Source organism: Rhinatrema bivittatum, chromosome 9 (assembly GCF_901001135.1).
Source record: "Rhinatrema bivittatum chromosome 9, aRhiBiv1.1, whole genome shotgun sequence".
Taxonomy (NCBI): domain Eukaryota; kingdom Metazoa; phylum Chordata; class Amphibia; order Gymnophiona; family Rhinatrematidae; genus Rhinatrema; species Rhinatrema bivittatum.
In genome coordinates this window covers 213,507,055-213,531,244 of record NC_042623.1, presented here as the reverse complement: position 1 = coordinate 213,531,244, position 24,190 = coordinate 213,507,055, and the positions used below count along the sequence as shown (strand labels likewise).

At 44.2% G+C, this 24,190-nt stretch overlaps 2 protein-coding genes across 2 annotated transcripts in view; one reads left to right on the top strand and one right to left on the bottom strand.

The window, feature by feature from the left end:
- MED12L (mediator complex subunit 12L) overlaps window positions 1-24,190 on the bottom strand; it is a 764,678-nt gene that overhangs the window by 378,677 nt on the left and 361,811 nt on the right. The window lies entirely within an intron of this gene.
- Window positions 1-24,190, top strand: part of GPR87 (G protein-coupled receptor 87) — a 36,230-nt gene that overhangs the window by 3,766 nt on the left and 8,274 nt on the right. The window contains exon 2 of the mRNA XM_029616042.1: window positions 22,714-22,832. Within this exon, the coding sequence (XP_029471902.1) occupies window positions 22,799-22,832 (34 nt within the window). The 5' untranslated portion in view covers window positions 22,714-22,798. The remainder of the gene's footprint in view (window positions 1-22,713; window positions 22,833-24,190) is intronic.

The following is a 24,190-nucleotide window of genomic DNA, read 5'->3' as shown; positions in this document are numbered from 1 at the left end:
AGCTACATAATGCAAGGTTCCACATTAGGAGTCACCACTCAGGAATAGGATCTAGGTATCATTGTTGAAAATATGTTGAAATCTTCTGCTCAATGTGCAGCAGCAGCCAAGAAAGCAAATAGAATGCTGGGGATTATTAGGGAAGGAATAGAGAATAAAACATAGAATATCATAATGCCTCTGTATCGCTCCATGGTACGACCTCATCTTGAGTATTATAAATAATAAATAAATATGCAGTTCTGCTCACCACATGTCAAGAAAGATATAGCAGAATTAGAAAAGGTACAGAGAAGGGTGACCAAGGTGATAAAGGGGGATGGAACAATTCCCCAATGAACAAAGGCTAAACAGATTAGGGCTTTTCAGCCCTGAGAAGAGATGGCTGTGGTCTGATGGCTGATTTGAAAGAGATCTATAAAATAATAATGAGTGGAGTAGAATGAGTAAACAATCAGTTGTTTACTCTTTCGAAAAGTACAAAGATCAGGAGACACACAATGAAGTTACTAGGTAATACATTTAAAACTAATAAGAGAAAATATTTTTTTACTCAACGCATAATTAAGCTATGGAATTCATTGACAGAGGATGTTGTGAAAGCTATTAGTATAGCTGCATTTAAAAAAGACTTGGGCAAGCTCCTGGAGGAAAAGTCCATAAACCATTATTAAGGCAGAGCGGAAGAAATTCTTGGGATAAGCAGCTTAGAATCTTTCTACCCCTTTGGGATCCTGCCAGGTTCTTGTGACCTGTCTTGGCAACAGGATACTGGGCTTGATGGACCTTTGGTCTGACAGTATGGCAAGTCTTATGTTCTTAGGAGTATCTGTCTCTATAATGTTACTCCACATAGAAGACTGGTGCACAAAAGGAAGGCAGTCTGGGTCGTTGGACGGAAAATTATAAAACTGCATGAGAAAATGATTTTGCAACAAGACTCAGAGGATGGAAGTCAATGGAGTCCACTCTAGCAAGGGAAAGTGACCAGCGGAGCACCACAAAGATCAGTGCTAGGCCCAATCCTCTTCAATGACTTTATAAGTGATTTTGTGCAGACTAGAAGGGAAAATGTGCCTGTTTGCAGATGAGATGAAGACTGGCAACAGAGTAGCCTTTCCAGAAGGACTAGATAAACTGCAATATAACAAAAAAATTTGAAAAATGGTAAAAAATATGGAAAGTTACACTTTAATTCAAAAAGAAAAAGCCAAATCATGCATTTGGGATATAAAAATACAACGGCAAAATACTTTTTGGAGAGGTGAAAAACTAGCAAATCTTCAAACAATAAAGAGGGCTGGAGGTCATCATCTCAAGGCACAGGTAATTTTGTAAACACGTACCGAGGTCAGGTGGAGTCTGCGTTGACCTTCTCGCCACTTCCACCCCAACTTATCTTCCCACGTAGCACAGTGGTGCAGACCTGTCCCATTCAAATCCACTACAGCATTAACCTCCCCCCACCCCAAGCAATCTCTTTCTCTACCCGCCTCCCTCAGCCAATCCCTACCAGTCTTTCTGTATCTCCCCCCACCCCCCACCCCCCACCATCCTGTCTCCATCACCGAGTCTCTCCCCTAGGACCCCCAAGCTCATGCACGCCACAGCCTTTCCCCACATCTTCTCAACTCTCACCTTGCTGCTGCTGCTGCCCCTCCTATACTCTTCTCTCCCCCCCCCCTCCTCCAGACAGTGGGAGTGAAGGTTCCTGGGGGGGTGAAGGTTCCTGGGGGGAAGAGGAGCATGTGCAATCGCACATGCTCCTCTTCCTTCTTTCAGACAGCAGTAGTTAAGGTTGCCAGGGATAGTTAAGGTTCTTCACCACTGCAGCACTGGTGCAGGTCTGTGGGGCTGTGATCATCCAGATTCTTTCGTCAGGTCCAGAAGTGGAGGATAGGTACAGGTAATACTTACACAAACAGCTTGGATGACACACTCCGCAGCCAGCTTTTTTCCCACTGTCATCACTCTACTTACTCCACTCTACAGATGGCCAAAAAAGGTTCCGGGTCACTGACCTGGCACAAAATCACCACTGCCTCAAGGTGGTCAAATCGGTGAAACAAAGGAAAGCTAATAGCAACAAGGGTGCATAGAGAGAAGTATCACTAGCAGAAAGAGCGAAGTAATATCACTCTAGTTGGATCCCACCTTGAAAACTTCAGTTCTGGAAACAACATCTACAAAAAAGATATTGACAAGGTAGAGACAATTCAACGAAGAGTCACCAAAATGGTGCATGAGTAAGCCAGACAGAGAGGCTGAAGGATCTAAAGATGAACTCTCTAGAAGAAGAAAAAATAAAAAAGAGAGTTATGATGCAAACCATTCAAGTATCCAGCAAGCTTCAATAATGTACCAGAAGGTAGATTTTCAATGGGATGAAAAAGTGCAAGGATAAGGGATAATCAGATGAAACTGAAGGGAAGCAAGCTCAAAGGAATTAGAGAAAATACTTTCACAGAGAGGCTAGCAGGCACCTGGAACAGACATCCAGCCGAGATTATAGGAGGCAAAATAGTAACAGAATACACGCAGGCAGGGCCAAACACAAAGAGGTCAATTTTCAGAGAAAGCTGAGCGCCTGATCTAACAACATAAAAGCATAAGAAGTTGCCATACTGGATTAGACCAAAGGGTCCAATAAGCCCCGTATCTGGTTTCCAACAGTGGCCAATCCAGATCACAAGTACTGGCAAGATTCAAAACAGTAAATATTTATTTATTGACCTCCACTTCAAAGGTCATTGCAATTTACAATATAACATTCGTAATTACAAAACACAACATAGATAAAAAAAAAAGCAGGTTTAGGAACAAAATCAAATTAAAAATCAAATAAAATAACTAATAAGCAAATAAATAGATCCCATGCTGCTATAATAAAGTGATAAGTAGTGGCTATTCCCTAAGGCTACTTGGTTAATAACAGCTTATGGAACTTGTCCAAACCTTTTTTAAACCCAGCTACACTAACTGCCTTAACCACATCCTCTGGCAATGAATTCCAGAGCTTAACTGTACATACAATGAAAAAATGTTCTCTAATTTGTTTTGAATGTGCTACTTAACTTCATAGTGTCTCCCCTAATGTATTTTTTGAAAGAGTAAATACCACTTTACATTTACTCATTCTACTCCACTTATGATTTTATAGACCTTTTATCATATCCCTTCCCTCAGCCATCTTTTCTCCAAGCTGAACATTTACATTTATTTGAATTTCTGGATCGTCTAACACAAAAGGCCTAGGCAATGAATATCTTTACATACATAACCACAATATTAATGCCAAGAAACTAAATAGCGTTTGTCAGTCAATGTTTTGTTAAAATGTTATAACTGTTAAACTTTTCACTTAAATGTAAGTTTCACAATGTTACAATGTAAAGATAATTTGACCGTTGTCACATTATCACTCAAGTTCTCATGTAAACCGATGTGATATCCATGTTTGAATGTCGGTATATAAAAAAAATAAATAAATAAATAAAAATAAATAAAATATATTAAATGATTATAAAAATAAAACAGCACATAGCAAAACTGAAATCAAATAAAACCAATAAAAACAACAAATAAATAATGTGACTCGGTAATAAAACAAATAAGAGCCTTGCCAGGTTCTTATGGCCTGGATTGGCCACTGTTGGAAACAAGATGCTGGGCTTGATGGACCCTTGGTCTGACCCAGTATGGCATGTTCTTATGTAACCTCATTAGCCTTTCCTTGTAGGGGAGATGTTCCATCCCTTTTTTTCATTTTGGTCACCCTTCTCTGTTACTTTTCCAATGCAAGTATATCTTTTTCTAGATGCAGCAACTAGAACTGCCCACAGTCACTATAGGTGGGCTTCACAATGGAACAATACAGAGGCATTATGACATTCACTGTATTCTACATTCCATTCCTAATAATTCCTAAATTAAGTCCTGATTTTAAAAGGGCCTGTTAGAACCATGATGTGGGTTGTGGACCCTTGGCCTGAGTTGGGATTGTCACCACCTGGGAGGAAGACCAACCACAGGTTCCCAATGTCAGGAGGCGAGGCTGATGGACGACAGGGGCCGATCAGCTGACACGTCACCACTACCAACCCCGTTCCCCGCAGGTTGAGCCCTTGGGTTACGGGGGCCAGCTGGACTTAGATGGGCCCCTGTGATGAAGCTCCGACAATTATTGCTGGGCTGGCAGCGAGCAAGAGGCGTGAAGTCCGATCCAAGTCCAGGGCAGGCGGCAAGCAAGAGGCGTGAAGTCCGGTCCGAAGTCAAAGCCAGGAAGATCTGTCCGAGGGAGAATGAGTAGGAGCTGGAACAGGACTGGGAGGCAGGAGCAGGCACAAGGAAGACAGGAACAGGAATTCGGGAGACAGGAACAGGAACTTGGAAGACAGGAATGCAGGAACAAGCACGGCACCAGAAGCACAGCCAGAGGAGACTTGTTGCCAAGTCGCCAAAGGGACGTCAGCAGAGAGTTTTTAAAGAGCAGAGCCCTGACGTCAGTGGGAAGGGCCGACGGCATCTTCCTGCTGCGGGCCCTTTAAATCTTTGCCGAAGGTATGTGCGCTCGCCTAAGGCCTGGAGTCTGCCGGGGGCGTCCTGCACACCGGCAGGCCTGCACCAGCACTAGCAGCGACAGAGGCCCTCCGGCCTCGGGGAATGGCGCCAGAGAAGGGCCCGGCCCGGGCTGTGAGTATAATAGTGGCCCCCCTCCAGGGGGTTTTGGCTTCTTGGGATGAGAAGCGTGGAATTGTAGAAGCAGACTTTTATCCAGGATTTTGGTGGCGAGTTCCCAGGAATTTTCCTCTGGGCCAAAACCCTCCCAAGTGAGAAGATATTCCCATCTACAGCCTCGCTTCCTTATATCCAGTACGTCATGAACTTGGTAGGTGGCATTGTTGTCAGAGGCTATTGGCCGTGGTTCAGGTTGTTTCCTGGTGGGCCAGAAGAGCACCAAGGGTTTCAGGAGCGAGATGTGAAAGGAGTTATGGATCCGCAGTGATGGGAGCAGGCGAAGCTGGTAGGTGACAGGTTCCAAGCGTCGAAGGATTGGGAATGGCCCAATATATCGTGGAGCAAGGTGCATGGATGGGAGTTTAAGGCAGATATTTTGAGTGCTGAGCCAAACCTTTTAACCTGGCCTGAACTGAGGCACCGGTCTTCGGTGGGCATCCATCATCTTCTTGGCTCTGTGACTGGCCTCTTGTAGGAGCCATTGGGTATCTTTCAAGGAGTCTGTAGCTCTTGGGCTTTTAGCTGAGCCGCTGGAGATGATACTGACAATGATATTGGCAGCGGAGGAAGAGGCTGTCGACCATATACAAGGTGGAAAGGAGACGTCTTGGTCGCTGAGGAGACATGAGAATTTAACACAAATTCTGCCCAAGGCAGGAGGGATGCCCAATTGTTCTGTTGTGCATTGACGTAACTGCGAACTGTTTAAGGGTTCAATGGGTCCTCTCTGCTTGTCCATTTGCTTGTGGGTGATAGGCTGTGGTGAAGTCTAGCGAAATATTGAATTTTTTTACAAAGGGCCCTCCAAAACTTGGCCATAAATTGCGTCCCACGGTCTGAGACTATATGCTGGGGGAGGCCATGGAGGCGAAAGATGTGTTGGACAAAAAGCTGTGCCAACTGCGGAGCGGAGGGAAGAGCGGACAAAGCGACAAAGTGTGCCATTTTGGAGAACCGGTCCCCTATCATCCAGATGACTTTTGCCATTAGAGGGTGGAAGGTCTACCACAAAATCCGTGGCAATGTGCGACTGTGGGCACTGGAAGGGGTTGTAGTAGGCCCCAGGGTCGGCCTGTGAGAGGTTTTTGCTGGGTGCAAATCAGGCAAGAATCCACATAATCACCGACGTCGCGTCTGATCGTGGGCCACCAGTAGAAGCGTTGTAGAGAAGCCAGGGTACGAGCTCTCCTGGGATGGTCCGTGGTGCGGTGCGGGCATCATGGGCACATTGCAGGACTGTGTTCCAGAGCCGGTGAGGGACGACCGTCTTCCCCAAAGGAATGGTGATGGTCGCGGAGAGGATGACCCGAGCTGGGTATATATATGGCGAGGGAGCTCTTCCACGTCTTCTGGGACAAAGGAATGAGAGAGGGCATCTGCCTTGAGATTTTTCGTAGCGGGATGGTAGCGCAGACACTACTCGGCAACTGTTGGCTTTCCCCCATGATCTAGTTTAAAAGCTGTTCTATCTCCTTTTTGAAGGTAGATGCCGGCAAAGTTCATCCTTTTGAAATAGGCTTCTTCTTCTTCCCTACACCATCGTCTCATCCACACTTTGAGACTCCGGAGCTCTGCCTGCCTCGCAGCCCTGCACATGAAACGGAGTATTTCAGAGAATGCTACCCTAGAGGTTCTGGGTTTCAACTTTCTACCTAAGAGCCTAAATTTGGCTTCTAGAACCTCCCTCCTACACCTTCCTATATCATTGATGCTCACATGTACCATGACAGACAGATCCACCCCAGTATGATCTAAAATCACATCTATTTGATGTGTGATGTCTGCCATCTTTGCACCAGACAGGCAAGTTAACAAGTGATCCTCGGGTCCACCAGCCACCCAGCTATCTACTTTTCTAATAATTGAATACGATGGCTGTCCTAACCTTTCCCTTTTGGGTGCTAGCCCCCGGAGACTCATCTTCAGCATGAGAGAATAATACATCACCTGGAGAGCAGGTCCTTGCTACAGGATTACTTCCTGCTACACCAGGGTAATGCTCTGCAACCAAGTGACCTTGCTCTGCCAAAGCAGCACAGGGGCTGGCAGACTGGAGTTGGGACTTAGCTACTATATTTATTTATTTATTTTATTTAACTTCTTTTACTATACCGACACTCAAGACCAGGTCTTATCGTACCGGTTTACATTAAAACATGGGGAAACCAATTAACGTATAAGTAGAAATGAGAAGTTACATTAAAACAGGGAGAGTAATAACATGGAAGTCGGAAGATAGGACAGAATTAAACAATAACAGAAATGGGAGATCAAGAATCAACCAATAAGTTAACAAAATTACAAACTATAAATTAACATAAAACAATAAATTAGTAATACAGAAACATGGATTATATCCCTAAAGGTCTCCACTATACACCTCTCTGTCAGCCTCAGCTCCTCAAGATCTGCCATTCAAAGCCTCCAGTTATTGGACTCATTCTGAGAGCAGGAGCTCTTTGCACTGGGCGCACACATACAACCTCTCACCAATGGCAGATAATCAAACATGTGGCACACAGTGCAAAAGACTGGAAGGCCCCCCTCTTGCTGCTGGAATACAGTCAGCATCTTAATATTGTTGAATTCCTAGTTAATTTAGGTTGCTATGGCAGCAAATGTGTAAATCAGAGTCCTTTAAATTTTTGTGAAATATTTAATGTTAATTTGGCAATGACCTGCAAGGGGTCAATTAAACTAATTGAAAAGGACTAGATCATACCCTTGGTCTAGATAAATCCCTGATTGATTTTTTTTTTTTTTAAGAAAATGTCTTTTTTCCTCTTATATGGGATAAGACTTTATAAATCAAAGAAAGAACTTAGGGGTGAGTGAGAGGGAAAGAAAGACACTAACAGGCTGATACAGTAAGGCGCACTCGTCTGAGCGCACCGTTTAACCTGCAATTGGCTGCGCGTTTTCAATGCTAGTCTATTACCCCTTACACAGTAAGGGGTTTAAGTGCATCAAAAATGCGAGGCCAACGCCCCTGAAAACTAATAGCGCTGATCACATGCAAATGCATGTTGATGAGGCTATTAATTAGTCCCTGGGATACTGAAGGAAAATGTGCAGCCAAGTCACATATTTTACACTCAGAAATTAATGCCTACCCAATGGCAGGCCTTAATTTCTAAGCAACCCAGTAAAGGGGCGGATTTTCAGAGCCCTGCTCGCGTAAATCCGCCCAAAACCGGGCGGATTTACGCGAGCAGGGCCCTGCGCGCCGGGAAGCCTATTTTACATAGGCCTCCCGGCGCGCGCAGAGCCCCGGGACTCGCGTACGTCCCGGGGTTCTCGGAGGGGGGCGTGTCGGGGGGGCGGGGCCGGAGCGCGCGGCGTTGCGGGGGCGTGTCGGCAGCGGTTTGGGGGCGGGTACGGGGCGTGGCTACGGCCCGGGGGCGTGGCCGCGCCCTCCGTACCCGCCCCCAGGTCGCGGCCCGGCGCGCAGCAGGCCCGCTGGCGCGCGGGGATTTACGTCTCCCTCCGGGAGGCGTAAATCCCCCGACAAAGGTAAGGGGGGGGTGTAGACAGGGCCGGGTGGGTGGGTTAGGTAGGGGAAGGGAGGGTAAGGTGAGGGGAGGGCAAAGGAAAGTTCCCTCCGAGGCCGCTCCGATTTCGGAGCGGCCTTGGAGGGAACGGGGGGAGGCAGCGCGGCTCGGCGCGCGCAGGCTATACAAAATCGATAGCCTTGCGCGCGCCGATCCAGGATTTTAGTGGATACGCGCGGCTCCGCGCGTATCTACTAAAATCCAGCGTACTTTTGCTTGAGTCTGATGCGCAAGCAAAAGTAGGCTGATCGCGCTTCTTTTAAAATCTACCCCAAAGTGTATAGAAAAGCAGAAAATACTGCTTTTCTGTACACCCTCCGATTTAATATCTTAGCGATATTAAGTCAGAGGAACCAAAACTTTAAAAAAAAAATGTTTAAGAAAGTCTGCCTGCTGGTCAGCAGTTAGCAAAACGGATGCTCAATTTTACCGGTGTCCGTTTTCCTAACCCATGGCTGTCAGCACATTGAAAAACCGATGCCAGTAAAATAGAGCGTCAGTTGTCGAACCCACTGACAGCCGCCTCTACCACTAAAAAGGAGGCGCTAGGGACGCGCTATTGTCCCTAGCGCCTCCTTATAAGCGCACCACCTCATTTAAATCAGAATTGCATGCCCAGGAGAGGTGCCTGGGTGCACGTCGGGAGAGTGGGCACTCAACATGGAGCGCCCGCTCTCCCGCATTTTTTACTGCATCCCTGTAAGAGAGATTAACTGCCTCCCCGTTTCTTCTTTCAAAGCAAGGCACACACACACACACACCCTCAAAGAAATTATCTACCTTTCCTAGCTTTTAATCAAGGTACACTAGAAGTTATTTTACCCCACAATTTCACTTCTCCCCAAACTTTTAAGTCCAAATATTTCCCAGCAATCAATAATTCCCAATCATTTTCAGCTGCAAGCTAAAACTACTTCGCCTCTCGATATTCCCTAGATGCCTAAAATTAGTCAAATTTTCAGTCATGACCTAAGTTTTTGGCTGAAAATATGTCTAATTTTAGGATGCTAAATTTAGGCCTATTTATTCACCTACACTTAGGTACCTATGTTAGGTGCTTAGTGCCAAAAATCAGTGCTAGGCACCTAACTTACTTCCTTGACCTTACCCCTAACACACACCCATATTTTAAGTGCCCAAATTTAGGGGCTGAGCAGAAGGAAATTTTTATTTACGGAGATCTATGCATCACATTAGGAACCTAGATCTTTTGATTATTGGCTCAGAAAGGATCTTAGTGTTAAAGGAGAAGGAGGAAGACCACAGTTTGAGTAAGATTTGTGACAGCATAGTAGGCAGGCACAAGTGTTCTTTTATTGTTGATAACTTCTATAAGAGACCTAGGTTTATTTTATTGGCTTCCCATTCTTAGGACAGATGAGGCTGGAACTGCTGTGAAGGCAATGACTGCAGACACTGAAGCAAGAGTGGTATCAGCTCCACTCCTGACGGCAGCTTTAAATGCAGCATTGTGGTAGCTCCAAAGAGAGCTTCATTGTTTAAGATGTAGGATGGCAACTTAATGAGGGGGGGGGGGGGGGGGGGGGGGGGGGGAGAGACAGATCATAAGAACATAAGAATTGTCACACAGGATCAGAGAAAAGTCCATCCCATCTCCGACGGTGGCCAATCCAAGTCACAAGTACCTGAAAGATCCCATAAAGTAGATCTAACTCCTGTTACTCAGTCCCAGGGATAGCAACAGCTTTCTTTAGTCTACCTGCCTAATAATATGTTATGGACATTTCCTCCAGGAGCCTGTCCAAAACTCTTAAATCCTGCTATGCTAGTCGTTTTGATCACATCCTCTGGCAATAGATTCCACAGTGTGTGCTGAGTGAAAAACTACTTTCTCTGATTTGTCATGAAACTGGTTGTTGGTTTCACTATTATTTGCAAGGATAAATAATTATCCTTTATTTACCTGTTCCACCCCACTCATGGTTTTATAAACTTATATCCCCTCTCAGCCGTTTCTTTTCCAAGCTGAAGAGCCCTAAGGCTGTGTAGCCTCTCATCATAGGAGTCCTTCCATCCCCTTTATTCTTTTTTGACGGCCTCTTCTGCATCTTTTCTAGTTCCACTGTGTTTTTCTTGAGATGGGGGTGATCAGAACTGGTACAATGCTCAAGGTGCATATGCCCGACTCCAGAAATTAAATATGATCTGCACTGAATGTGAACACCTAAAATTACATTCCTGCTTGCATGGTTCTCCTCAACAATAAAAAATCCACATCCCCTCCCGACCACTCAAATCTTCTAGCCTAATGCTACTAGATGCCCCACCTCCATAGCTCATCCACCTTGAGGAAAACAGAGAATGAGCATTCTTCTCCGCAGGACCACTCCTAAGGAACAGCCTACCCTAAGAAATAAGATATCTCCAAAAAAGAACTTTCTTTAAAAAAAAGCCCTAAAAGCTTTCCTCTTCAAGCAAGCATTCCCAAACTGAAATGATAATGGAATACCTCCAACATGTCCCTCCTCGGAAGATTCTACATAGCAGACTACTGCCCTCACCTCTGGGCCTAGATGCTTATTTGCTTCTCCCCCTTCCTGAAGAATTGTGTTATTCCCTTTTTTAGTAAGAATGATGCATTGTCTTGTTTTCTCCTTTCATTTTTAAATTAAAATTAAATTAAGAGATACAGCAGATACATGTTTGGAAATTAAGAGGAAAAACCTCAACTAAGCAGAAACCGAAAGTCATTACCAGTATATTAGGCAAAATTCTTTGAACAGTTCTCATCTTGACAATACTTTATAGAGACTTCCAGTCTACTTCTGCTTTATAGGGACCTAAGATTTTCAGGAAGATATCCACTCTCTTATTTTCTACTGCTGCTGCTTCTGGTCTCTAAATGAATACACATCTAGCATAGGACAGTGACTCGCTATGCATCCATCTCTGCTGCGCAAAAGCCTCTTTTCAACACTGCTACTAACCTGGCATTATTGCTCTACTGGGTCTCTCTTCCAAACTGCAGAATACCTCCAGAAGATTCTATTTTACTACAACACTGCTCTCCTTTCCCTCTGGTCTGGCCTCCCTAGAGGAGGTGGTGGATGCAAGGATGAGCAGGCCTCTGTGATCCTGAACTGTTGCCAGGTGCCTTTTACCCCAGGGCTGCAGATTCTACTTCCCCTTCCTCTCTATTCTGCTCAAAGGTTTAAACCTGAGGATTTAACAGGAGGGATTTGGGTAACCACACATTTCATCTTGCGCCCGTTTCCTTTCTATCCTGCTCAGGAGCTAGCTCTGTATGCAGGTGTGTCTTTTTTCAAGATCTCCACAACAATATTCATAAGAGACATTTCTAGCCTTCGAGTGCTGGGAGCTGACTACACTTCCTAAATTAATCTCTTGATATGACATATCACATGCATGAAGCAAATAAAATAAGCATAAGACAAAAGAAGAATCTAAACACTTCAATCACTAACTCTAGTTTGCCTTGTTCTCATATTTTCTTTCCCTTTTTCCCTTTCTGTTTTTGTCTCACTGATGAATTGATCTATGCAATTTCATATTTCATTGTCCTCCAGAATCCAGAGCCAGTTGGGAAGTATTCTACATTCAGTTCCATGCTGTGACTTGACCTTTCTCCAACCATTTTCTATTGTCAGTCACCAAGAGGGAGGGCAGCCTCCTGATGGGCTGAGTGAAATTCTCAGCAGGAAGTTACTGGCAGGGTAGTAGATTTACTGATAAGGGGGGTCACTGCTTTCCGACTGTGGGGCAGGTTATTTTTGTTAATAAAATACACCTTGATGACATGCAGTGTAAAACTGGAGGGGCAAAACACAGTAATTGAGAAGGGTTTGTAAAGAGCAAAAAACAGAAATGAAGGAGAAAGAAGGTACTAAAATTTAAAATAAAGAAAATGGTGAACCAAATGGAACCGTCTCAGTCTCTATGATGCCAACATCAAAGAACTCATGGCTATGATAGTGGATTACAGCATCCCCATTAGGTGGGCACATGGACAGCAGACTATATACAAGATGGTTCATAGGAAGCATAGAATTTCAGTTCTGTGCTACAGAATCTGTGGTTTTACCTATTTTATGGATGGGTGCAATAAGCTGTCTTCAGAAGGCCTACATATGGAAAGGTGCAATAAGAGTCTCTTTCAGGTAGCTACCAAATTCCTGACGCCATCTGAGGTTCATTGTATTTTATCTACTAGTAGTGTTTCAGACTACAATTTGTTTGCTTTTTTGGCATAAAATCTCTGATAAGGGGGTCACTGCTTTCCAACTGTGGGGCAGATTATTTTTGTTAATAAAATACACCTTGATGACATGCAGTGTAAAACTGGAGGGGCAAAACACAGTAATTGAGAAGGGTTTTTAAAGAGCAAAAAACAGAAATGAAGGAGAAAGAAGGTACTAAAATTGAAAATGGAGAACCAAATGGAACAGTCTCATTTCATGGGTGGGTGCAATAAGCTATCTTCAGAAGGCCTACATATGGAAAGGTGCAATAAGAGTCTCTTTCAGGTGGCTACCAAATTCCTGACGCCATCTGTAGTTCATTGTATTTTATCTACTAGTAGTGCTTCAGACTGCAATTTGTTTGCTTTTTTGGGGATAAAATCTCTGTTATTTATAAAGACCTAAATTATATTATTTTGCTGTTGAATCTAATAGCTTTTGTCTTTCTTTGAGGTTGTTACTGAGGATTTGGCTCACAGGATGAACCATCCAATTTATTGAAGACAATGGAGGCCAGTCTGTTAAAACCTTTGGCCTCAATTGTCAATTAAGGAAGGCTCTTGACTAAGGCCATTTAAAGACACCTGTGGTGCACACATTGATTAAAAAGCCTGCCTTAGAGCTAGCTAAACTGAAGAATAATACATCAATTTCTTTGTTTTCAATATCTGTTTTTTGAAGCAGAAGGGAATACAGTTTTACAAATTCAGAAATATTGAAAAATTACAGATGGGTAATTATATATGCATCAAATAAAGTTTTAAACATTAACAGCAACTACTTTATTTTACAATGGCTATTAATCAATTTTACTTAGGGAATAACCACTATTAATTGCATCAGTAGCCTGGGATCTTCTTGGTGTTTGGGTAATTGCCAGTTTCTTGTGGCCTGGTTTTGGCCTCTGTTGGAGACAGGATGCTGGGCTTGATGGACCCTTGGTCTGACCCAGCATGGCAATTTCTTATGTTCTCCTGCTGAGAGAGAGTGTGATTTTCATATGCAAAGAGGGTGCAGAGTAAAGAGTTTAGTGTATTTTGCAGATATATTTTTTAATTAACCCTGTGATGATCCAGTTACTTCTCAATCATTTAGAAGCAGAATAGTGGCACTGGCTGCCACATTAAACTACTGTGTCTGAAAGTGAGATTGGTAGACACTTCCACAAACTGTAACCCCTCGTTTAGTGGAAGGCATTCATCGAACAGATATGAATGGCAGCATCAGCTGTATACTGTTTTCTTTTTTTCAATAAAGTGAACTAAATTAATGTTGCTGGAGCATATCTAGATCAAGGGTTCTAAATACTGGCTCCTGAGGGCCACAAACTGTTCTGGTTTTCAGTATAAAGTACAGATTTGATAGTGCACCACAGCAAGCGCGCTGGAGACACACCAATGAGTCTTTAGCTGTGGCTTATCATCTGCTTTGCAGCTTCTGGACTGAAGGACGAACTCACAGTGTAAAACTGTTAAATGTAGCAGAAGGATATGACAACCAAAATGGAGGAGCAAGGCAAAGGGAAGTCATCGAGAAATTGGTCTATCACAGAGAATGCAATGAGGAGGGTGGCACTATAAACAGACAATTAAAGGATGTAGGCGATCCATAGAACAACTCTCCACAAATACAAACATGTGTTTTCCCAGTCTACCTATGAAGAAAGCTCTTGGTATAGCAGACCCATGCTGTTTAGCAAATATTTTCATCTGATGTGGTGATATTTTGGTGTGATGAGAAATGAAGTTTTAACACAACACACTGAAACAATAACACCAAACATCCATAATGCATCAAGTGGTTCACTAGTACCCCAGCAACACACAGTGTTATACTTTGACAACTACTTGGTGTTGCGCATGAAGTGGACCCTTGGCCTGGGGCAGGATTGGTCCGGCCCTCCGGTCGGACCCAGAGGGTGCCTGCCACCAGGAGGCGGAGTACAGGAGGAGATGGTCTCAGGTGGGCCTCGTAGGATCTCAGATGAGACAGTTCAGGATAGGCCCACCACCACAAGGATGCGCGGTCATTGTCCTGGGAAGAAGGCCGGAGGTCATGGGAGACCAGCAAGAGGAGTCCATGTGGAAAGCCAGGGTCGGCAACAAGAGATCAGTCCAGAGTAGTTAGCCAAGGCAAGGTCGGGTTCCAGAAGGCAATCAGCATAGTCAGGTCACAGGCATAGGTCCGGGCAGGCAAGGATGGTCAAGGAACAGGCAAAAGGTCAGTACCGAGAAGACAGTCCAGGGGTACTACCTTGGAAGGTGAGACGAGGGAACCTGAGACATGGAAGACTGAAGACACAAGGACATGAACAGAAGGACGCTGGAACAGAGGTTCACTTGGATTAGTAGCCACCAGAGTGGCAACCTGGCGAGGGATCAACCAGAGTGAGTGTTCTTCCGGACCTGGGTCCCAGCCACCATGGAAGCGGACGCCGGACGGAACGGAAGTCCCAGGAAGCAGTCAACCAGGACATGGGATCCGGAGTGAACAATGAACCAGGAGCAGTGGTACGACCCGATTCCAAGGCAAAGACTGAATGTCAATGGAGCCCTTTAGAGGGCTAGAAGAGGAAACTTCCTGGGAGGAGCTTGGAAGGAGTTCAGGAGCCACACCTGCGCTGTCCATTTAAAAAGGGAAAGGAGACGCAGCCTCGCCCCCCTAGGAGGAAGGGGGCAGGAACATGGACAGCGGCCATGCTGCCGCTGCAGTGCAGGAGAGGGAGGGAAGCCGGAGAAGGGCCTCAGGGCAAGCCCCATCGGCAGCAGCGACAGCCGCATAGGAGAGGTCTGGGGGTGGCACAGCCGATCAGGTCCCGGCTTCAGCAACCTCCAGGCCATGGTGGAAATGCCCGGCACGGCTCCTGCCATGCTGGCAAGAGGGCGGCTGGGCTGCGAGGGTCCGCGGTGTCGGAAGCTCCAGTCTGGTCGCGGGAGCAGCGAAGATAGCGGCCTCCTGGCCGCGAGGGAAGTCAGGCTGCAGGGCAGCGGATGGAGGGAAGAAGCGGCTCGTGGATCCAGCCACGGGCTGCATTGCAACGCTTGGAGATTCAAACTTGAAAGCTTTTTTCTTAGGCAGAAATGGTTACATTTTCAAAAACTCCACCTGAGTGGCAAGGATAGCTAGAAACGTTTAGCTGCTCTGTGTGTGACCAGGGTGGAGCAGCTAAACATACCTGTTCGCTCTAAAAATAAAAAAATAAAAAAATTCAGCAGTACCTGGCTGTCATAAATCCACCCCTTTTCTGCCTAGCTGATCATCTTGTGGATACAGATGAGTTACATTTAGTCAGCAGCAGCAATTTTTTTTTTTTTATAGTTTTAACCTGCTAACTCGCAAAGTTAAGTCAGTTAACCCTCTGGAAAACTAATCCCCAAGCCCACAAAGGCTCCCTCCAGCTACCACCCATGGTGATGAGATATGCCCTTCATTATTAATTGCTGTAGTCAAACATTGTGTAAGGAACCACAAGGATTCCTTACCAAAAAGGACTGAAACATTTTCCTAGGGAGGTACAGAGAGATTAGTTAGTGAGAGGTTTGGGTATTTCTTCCCCATGTGGGAAAAGCAGATTGTGTGTTCAAAGCCTTCATAAAGCCCCTGCCACCATTTTAGAGTGTGGATTTCCTGGGTTAATCTTCAACGGGTAGCAGGTCTTCCGCTTTCCTCATTCATTATTCTCCTGGGTTAGGAATCTGGGGTCGTACTAAGCAGGGAATGGGACAAGTCAGGAGACAGAAAGCCTCATCCCTGTACCTCTTGCCCATGTTTTTGGTAACTGTTTTAGTTGCTAGAGGAGGAAGCTCTTTCCACCCTTCCTGCCTCTTACTCTGTTTCCCCTTTTGAGTAAGATTTGGGGTTTTTTTTTTCCTTTTTTTTGTGTTACTGAGCACCCCAAGGCAGAGGGGATAGGATGCTGCTGTTTTAAAGAGGACATAGCACCTTTCCCCTAGAAAGGACTGGGGAAAAACCAGTGTCAGCAAAGTGGGATGGACTCAAATCCATTTCCATACGAAGCTGAGGTAGGTCCTTATGGACTTCGGGTACTGATGATTCTCCCTGAACGTAATCTGCTTTGAAGTGCCTGAATATAAATTAAACACATAAATCGGAGAAGGGAAATGTGATAAAGGGGCCCATTAGCTGCCACAGAATTGATAGTGGAAAATAGTGAGGACAACAGGAAGGGTATGAGAATTGGAACTTTCATATACAATGGAAGTACATTGGGATAAACTTTTTCTTTTCCATTCCCATGAGAGGATCTGGGAAGTAATTTGCAAAGTGAAGAGAAATAGAGAGTCCAATTACTCAAGGAATTGGCTAAAATAATTGGAGAACTGTTTTCTAGAAAGCCATGGTCACAAATTTCTTTAAATTTCATCTTGTAACAATCGATTGCCTATTTATTTCAATCTGAGCTGTTAAGAACCATCAATTCACTTGTACATCCTATCAGTAAAACTGAGCTGGAACCCACCCAATCTCCAGTGTGATTATTGCTGCTATGTTGGGAGATCATCAGTGCTGTTTTCAAGAGAATGAGATGGAGTAAACAATGCAAAAGGGCCTTGCAGCTGAGCTTCCCCCTACAGGGGAGCCTGAACTCTCAAGAGTGCGGTATTGGTTCGTGAGAACTGTGCAATTAGGATCCAAACTTGAGATGCGAGCCTTTTGGGGCCAGTATCCAGGATTTACCACTCAGGGGCTGGAAATAGAAAATTGAGCTTTACCTCCAAGGAATCTTATTACTATTACAACTACTAATTTTCTATAGCATTTGTATAGCTTCCATTAGTGCCGAGTTCTCATGGCCATATTGGCCCTGGAGAAAAATACTGGAATCTTTGCAGATTGTCATAATTTTAATTGGACTAACAAAGACCAATGTGATCTCAGAAATTCAAGTGCTACAATTTTTTTCTATTATTCTTATGGTGGCCTCAAAATCTACAAAGATTCCTGAATCCAATAAACCAAATACACACTGCATTTATTTGCATAGAGGTTTAACTAGTATGAAGGATGCAATAAAAATGTTATTTTAGGAATGGATCCAAAAACAAACAAGGGATTCTATAAAAATTATCACCAGCACGATACCAATAGAAGCAAACGTAGTCCATGTGCCTATATGTAAAATATCACCTGAGCTAAAGATTTCCAAATTATCCCTAACAACTGAAAAGCAGGTTGTTAATACAAACAAAAAACACACTTTGAAATGTCTGTATGCCAATGCCAGAAGTGTAAGAAGTAAGATGGGTGAGTTAGAGTGTATAGCAGTAAATGATGAGATGACATAATTGGCATCACAGAGACCTGGTAGAAGGAGGATAACCAATGGGACAGTGCTATATCAGGGAACAAATTATATCACAATGATAGGGAGGATCAACTTGTGGGGGTGTGGCACTTTATGTCCGGGAGGATACAGAGTCCAACAGGATAAAGATCATACAAGAGACTTGTTATAGATCGGTTGCTGGATAATCCTGTGGAAGGAGGAGTTAGCAATCTATTACGAATCGGCTCCTGGGGAGGGAGGAGTTAGCAGTCTTATGCTCTACTCCTCAAGAAGGGAGGAGTTAGCAATCTGTTATGAACTGGCTCCTGTGGAAAAAGGGGTTAGCAATCTGTTATGAACTGGCTCCTGTGGAAAAAGGAGTTAGCAATCTGATATGCTCAGCTCCTGTAGAGGGAGTAGTTAGCGATCTGTTAAGGTATAGACTGCGGAGTTGTAATCTGTTATGAATCTGTTGTTGAAGACTCCTGATAGGGAAGGAGTAGCAATCTGTTACCAGCGGAGTGCTTGGAGAGGGCACTCAGCTGTAGAGGAATGTAGATAGGTGGATCCTTGGGCCGATGGCAGATGACTGCGCCCCCAGGAGGATATCATGAGAGGGACCACCGGCTAGGCTTGGGTATGGAGACAGACACAGATAATTCTTTTATTAGACAGGTTAGTAGAATCACCAGAGGTGGCAGTAGTGAGCTGATATCAGGCACGGCTAAGTCCCTCAGGTATTGGAATAGCGGTCCCAGGGTTGCTGAGCTGTAGAGAAACTATAGATAGTGAGTAGACAGGGTATGCTGTGTTCACAGCCAGAACTGGGTGACAACTCACATAAGGTCTTAAGGAAGCTCAGTAGCTGGAAATGGTTAGGCCCTCGAGGAGCGAGTACCTGGTTCCAGGGAAAGCTCTGAGAGAGCGAAGGTAACTCACAAATGTCTGTATATGCGATAGCTTCCAGGCAGTAGAGAATCTTCAGAGTGTTCAGGAACATGGGCCCTCGAGGAGTGAGTACCGGTTCCTATCTGCAATCTGAAATAAAGAAAAAAGAGCGAGGTCCCCAAGGAGCAGGTACCCCTGGTAAGTCCGAGGAGGCAGAGTAGCTTGGGAGAAAAGCTGAAGCAATCCCCAGCAATCCCTTTGCTAACTCGATCCGTTAGCGAATACTGAGACCTTTTATACTGGAAGCGGATGACGTCATCCCAGGGAGACGCCCCCGAGGTTCGCGCCCTTGCTGGTACATCAATCGGAGCACGCGCTCCCTACGTCATCAGGCAACATGGCAGATCTGCAGCGTCATGCCGGTCCGGAGATGCCGGAGGAAGATGGCAAGAAGACGCCGCGGCAGCTAACCGTCCATCAGACCCGGAGGGAGTCGCCACAGAGGTAAAGAGGGCGTCGAGCAGCGACGGACGCAACAAGACTAAATGCTCAGTAGAATCCATATGGGTAGAAATCCCATGTGTGTTGGGTAAGAGTATAGTGATAGGAGTATACTACTGACCACCTGGAAAAAATGGTCAGACAGATGATGAAATGCTAAGAGAAATCAGGGAAGCTAACCAATTTGGCAGTGCAATAATAATGGGAGATTTCAATTACCCCAATATTGACTGGGTAAATGTAACATCAGGACTTGCTAGAGAAAAAGTTCCTGGATGTAATAAATGACTGCTTCATGGAGCAATTGGTTCAGGAACCAACAAGAGAGAGAGCTATTTAAGATTTAATTCTTACTGGAATGCAGGATTTGGTGAGAGAGGTAACAGTGATGGGGCCACTTCACAATAGTGATCATAACATGATCAAATTTAAACTAATAACTGGAAGGGGGACAATAAGTAAATCTACAGCTCTAACACTAAATTTTCAAAAGGGAAACTTTGATAAAATGAGGAAAATAGTTAGAAAAAAAAGGTACAGCTGCAAAGGTTAAAAGTGTTCTGAACAGGCATGGACATTGTTTAAAAATACAATCCTATACGCGCAGTCCAGGTATATTCCACGCATTAAGAAAGGTGGAAGGACGGCAAAACGATTACCGGCATGTTTAAAAGGTGTGCTGAAAGAGGCTATTTTAGCAAAAAAAAAAAAAATCCTTCAAAAATTGGAAGAAGGATCCATCCGAAGAAAATAGGATAAAGCATAAGCATTGTCAAGTTAAGTGTAAAACATTGATAAGACAGGCGAAGAGAGAATTTGAAATGAAGTTGGCCGTAGAGGCAAAAACTCATAATAAAAACTTTGTAGAATATATCCAAAGCAAGAAACCTGTGAGGGAGTCAGTTGGACCGTTAGATGACAGAGGGTTTAAAGGAGCTCTTAGGGAAGATATGGCCATTGCAGAAAGACTAAATGAATTCTTTGCTTCCCTGTTTACTACTGAGGATGTTGGGGAGATACCAGTTCCGGAGATGGTTTTCAAGGGTGATGAGTCAGACAAACTGTACCAAATCACTGTGAACCTGGAAGATGTAGTAGGCCAGATTGACAAACTAAAGAGTAGCAAATCACCTGGACTGGATGGTATGCATTCTAGGGTACTGAAGGAACTCAAAAATGAAATTTCTGATCTATTAGTTAAAATTTGTAACCTATCATTAAAATCATCCATTGTACCTGAAGACTTTAGAGTAGCCAATGTAACCCCAAGATTTAAAAAGGGCTCCAGGGGCAATCCAGGAAACTATAGACCAGTGAGCCTGACTTAAGTGTCGGGAAAAATAGTGGAAACTATTCTAAAGATCAAAATAATAAAGCATATAGAAAGACATGGTTTAATGGAACACAGTCAACATGGATTTACCCAAGGGAAGTCTTGCCTAACAAATCTGCTTCATTTTTTTGAAGGGTTAATAAAGATGTAGTGTATTTGGATTTTCAGAAGGCGTTTGACAAAGTCAGTCATGAGAAGCTTCTAAGAAAACTAAAAAGTCATGGGATAGGAGGCGATGTCCTTTCGTGGATTACAAACTGGCTAAAAGACAGGAAACAGAGTAGGATTAAATGGTCAATTTTCTCACTGGAAAAGGGTAAACAGTGGAGTGCCTCAGGGATCTCTACTTGGACCAGTGCTTTTTAATATATTTATAAATGATCTGGAAAGGAATACGACGAGCGAGGTTATAAAATTTGCGGATGATACAAAATTATTCAGAGTAGTTAAATCACAAGCGGATTGTGATACATTACAGGAGGACCTTGCAAGACTGGAAGATTGGGCATCCAAATGGCAGATGAAATTTAATGTGGACAAGTGCAAGGTGTTGCATATAGGGAAAAATAACCCTTGCTTTAGTTACATGATGTTAGGTTTCATATTAGGAGCTACCACCCAGGAAAAAGATCTAGGCATCATAGTGGATAATACTTTGAAATCATCAGTTCAGTGTGCTGCAGTAGTCAAAAAAGCAAACAATGTTAGGAATTATTAGGAAGGGAATGGTTAATAAAACTGAAAATGTCATAATGTCTCTGTATTACTCCATGGTGAGACTGCATTTTGAATACTGTATACAATTCTAATCACCGCATCTCAAAAAAGATATAGTTGCGATGGAGAAGCTACACAGAAGGGCAACAAAAATGATAAAGGGAATGGAACAGCTCCTCTATGAGGAAAGACTGAAGATGTTAGGGCTGTTCAGCCTGGAGAACAGATGGCTAAGGGGGGATATGATAAGGGCCTTTAAGATCATGAGAGATCTTGAACGAGTAAATGTGAATCAGTTATTTACACTTTCGGATAATAGAAGGACCAGGGGCATTCCATGAAGTTAGCAATTAGCACATTTAAGACTAATCGGAGAAAATTCTTTTTCACTCAACGCACAATTAAGCTCTGGAATTTGTTGCCAGGTGATGTGGTTAGTGCAGTTAGTGTAGCTGGGTTCAAAAAAGATTTGGATAAGTTGGAGGAGAAGTCCATTAACTGCTATTAATCAAGTTTACTTAAAGGCTGATACAGAACGGTGCGGTCACCCAAGCATACCATTTAGCCCCCGTTTGGCCACACGTTTTTTGATGTGCTATTATTTCCCCTTAAACGCGCAGCCAATCCCCCGAAATTAATAGCGCTCATCACATGCAAATGCATGTTGATGAGCCTATTAGTTAGTCAGCCAAAATACATAAAGTAAAATGTGCGGCCAAGCTGCACATTTTAATTTCAGATGGCACTGGGCAAGTGTACAGAAAAGCAGAAAAAACTGCTTTTCTGTACACCCTCCGACTTAATATCATAGCGATATTAAGTCGGAGGCCCCAAAAATTAAAAAAAAAAAAAAAAAAAATCTGCCCACGGCCCGCAGGTTGGAAAATGGACTCTCAATTTTGCCAGCATCCATTTTCCAAACCCGTGGCTGTCATCGGGTTCAACAACCGACAACAGTAAAATTAAGTGTCAGTTGTCAGACCCGCTGACAGCCGCCACTTCTGCTAATAAGGAGGCGCTAGGGACGTGCTAGGATCCCAAGCGCCTTCTTATTAGCACGGGCCCTAATTTAAATAAAGAATCGCTCGCCCAGGAGAGGAGCCTGGGCGCGCGTCGGGAGAGCGGGTACTCGCCTCAGAGCGCCGGCTCTCCCGTGGAGTTTACTGAATCGGCCTGTTAAATAATACCCACTGCTATTAATTGCATCAGTGCATCAGTAGCATGGGATCTTCTAGGTGTTTGGGTAATTGCCAGGTTCTTGTGGCCTGGTTTGGCCTCTGTTGGAAACAGGATGCTGGGCTTGATGGACCCTTGGTCTGACCCAGCATGGCAATTTCTTATGTTCTTATGTTCTCTATCTGCAGACTAATCTAGCAACCAGTACCATAAGTTCATTTTCCTGCTAAAACGTTGAAGGCTACTCCTGCTTGCAACCCTAACTATGTTTCTACTTATTCTCCCTTCTGTGTTCTTGCCTAGGAGTTTACAAGTGGCGCGGTCCACGTCGAAGCTGGATCTCATACGAGCGCATCCACTAAATTTCAATGCAAGTCAACAAGAAACAATGGGACTGAACGCTGCTAACAACAAGCTGCCAGGTAAACTGAAAGCAGATGGCAGGAAAAAAGTGAATTCAAGTCTCGCTTGGCTGCAGATGATATCTGTTGTCACGGGACAGGGAACTGCCCCTTCCTAACACTTCTCTGCACGTTAATACAGCCCTTTGCCGTTACATCCCCATTCTGTTGGACTTGCATGGAGGAAAGAAGAATCCCATTGTTTTGCACAATTTCCTGCCCGGTGCACTGTAAGAGGCTTCACCCACCACCCACAGTTCCACAAACATCTTGCCAGATGCAGACCGACACACCCAGATGAGCAATATCATGTTCACCACTGCGAGAGATTACATCCTGTCATTACATGCGTAAAACATGAAATGAAAGTGCCTTTCCTTAATATTCAGCTGCACTGGATAGGGATAAAAGTTACATCAGTTTGAGACAGCTGAATTTCACTTAAAAAAAAAATAACCACAGAAACACAACTATACCTCTTTGTAGTTACAATTTTTTTTTTTACTTTTGTCTCACATTTTATTACAACAGAGAGTTCTAGTAGCTATATGAGGCCTGGAGAAAGCTGTGCTCTTTGCAGGTTGAGATACATTTGACTGGGGCCAACATCATGCATCCGATGAAGGGACTTATGTGATCTCAAAAGCTCTTGTGCATCACCACCTATGCTGAACCAACGTAGATGGCAATTTTCAAAAAAAGGTACTTCGGGTAAAACCACCCTTCCCTAATGCTGGGAGAAGTACATGCCACATTCAAATTAGGAGTTCCTAGGGAGGGTTAGATCAAGGGGAGAAAACCAGAACATATACACTCAGTTTTCAAATGCACACATGCTATTCTGCCTCTCCTCTGGCCATACACACACATAGCACACATACACACAACATCTCCCCCCTCAACCTATCCTTCCAACTACAGCAACACGTCTCCAATAGACCGATCAGAAGTGCATACCAGAACATGCTTCACACCCAGCCAACAAAAACCTCATTGAGGAAACGAGCTCTGTCCACTGCAGGTCCCCATCTTTGGAACCTGCTCCCACCGGACCTCCGCCAAGAACCATGCCTTCCGACATTCAAAAAGAAGCTAAAGACTTGGCTATTCACTCAAGCTTTCCCTGAGAGCTAAAATCTGGTGAAGCGACAGACGATATACCTACCTCTGTACATATGTTCCTGATTTATGGTTCCTGATTTATGGTTGACAGTTACGTTTAATTGAGTTTATGAAAGTTCTCTTTTAATAGTTTTCCTGTATACTTGTGTTAATGTATTCTGCCTTGAGGCGACTGTTTTAATGTATTTCCGCCCTGGAGGCGACTGTTCAGTTCCTTGTAAACCGGTGCGATATGTATTCTTTACAGGAATATCGGT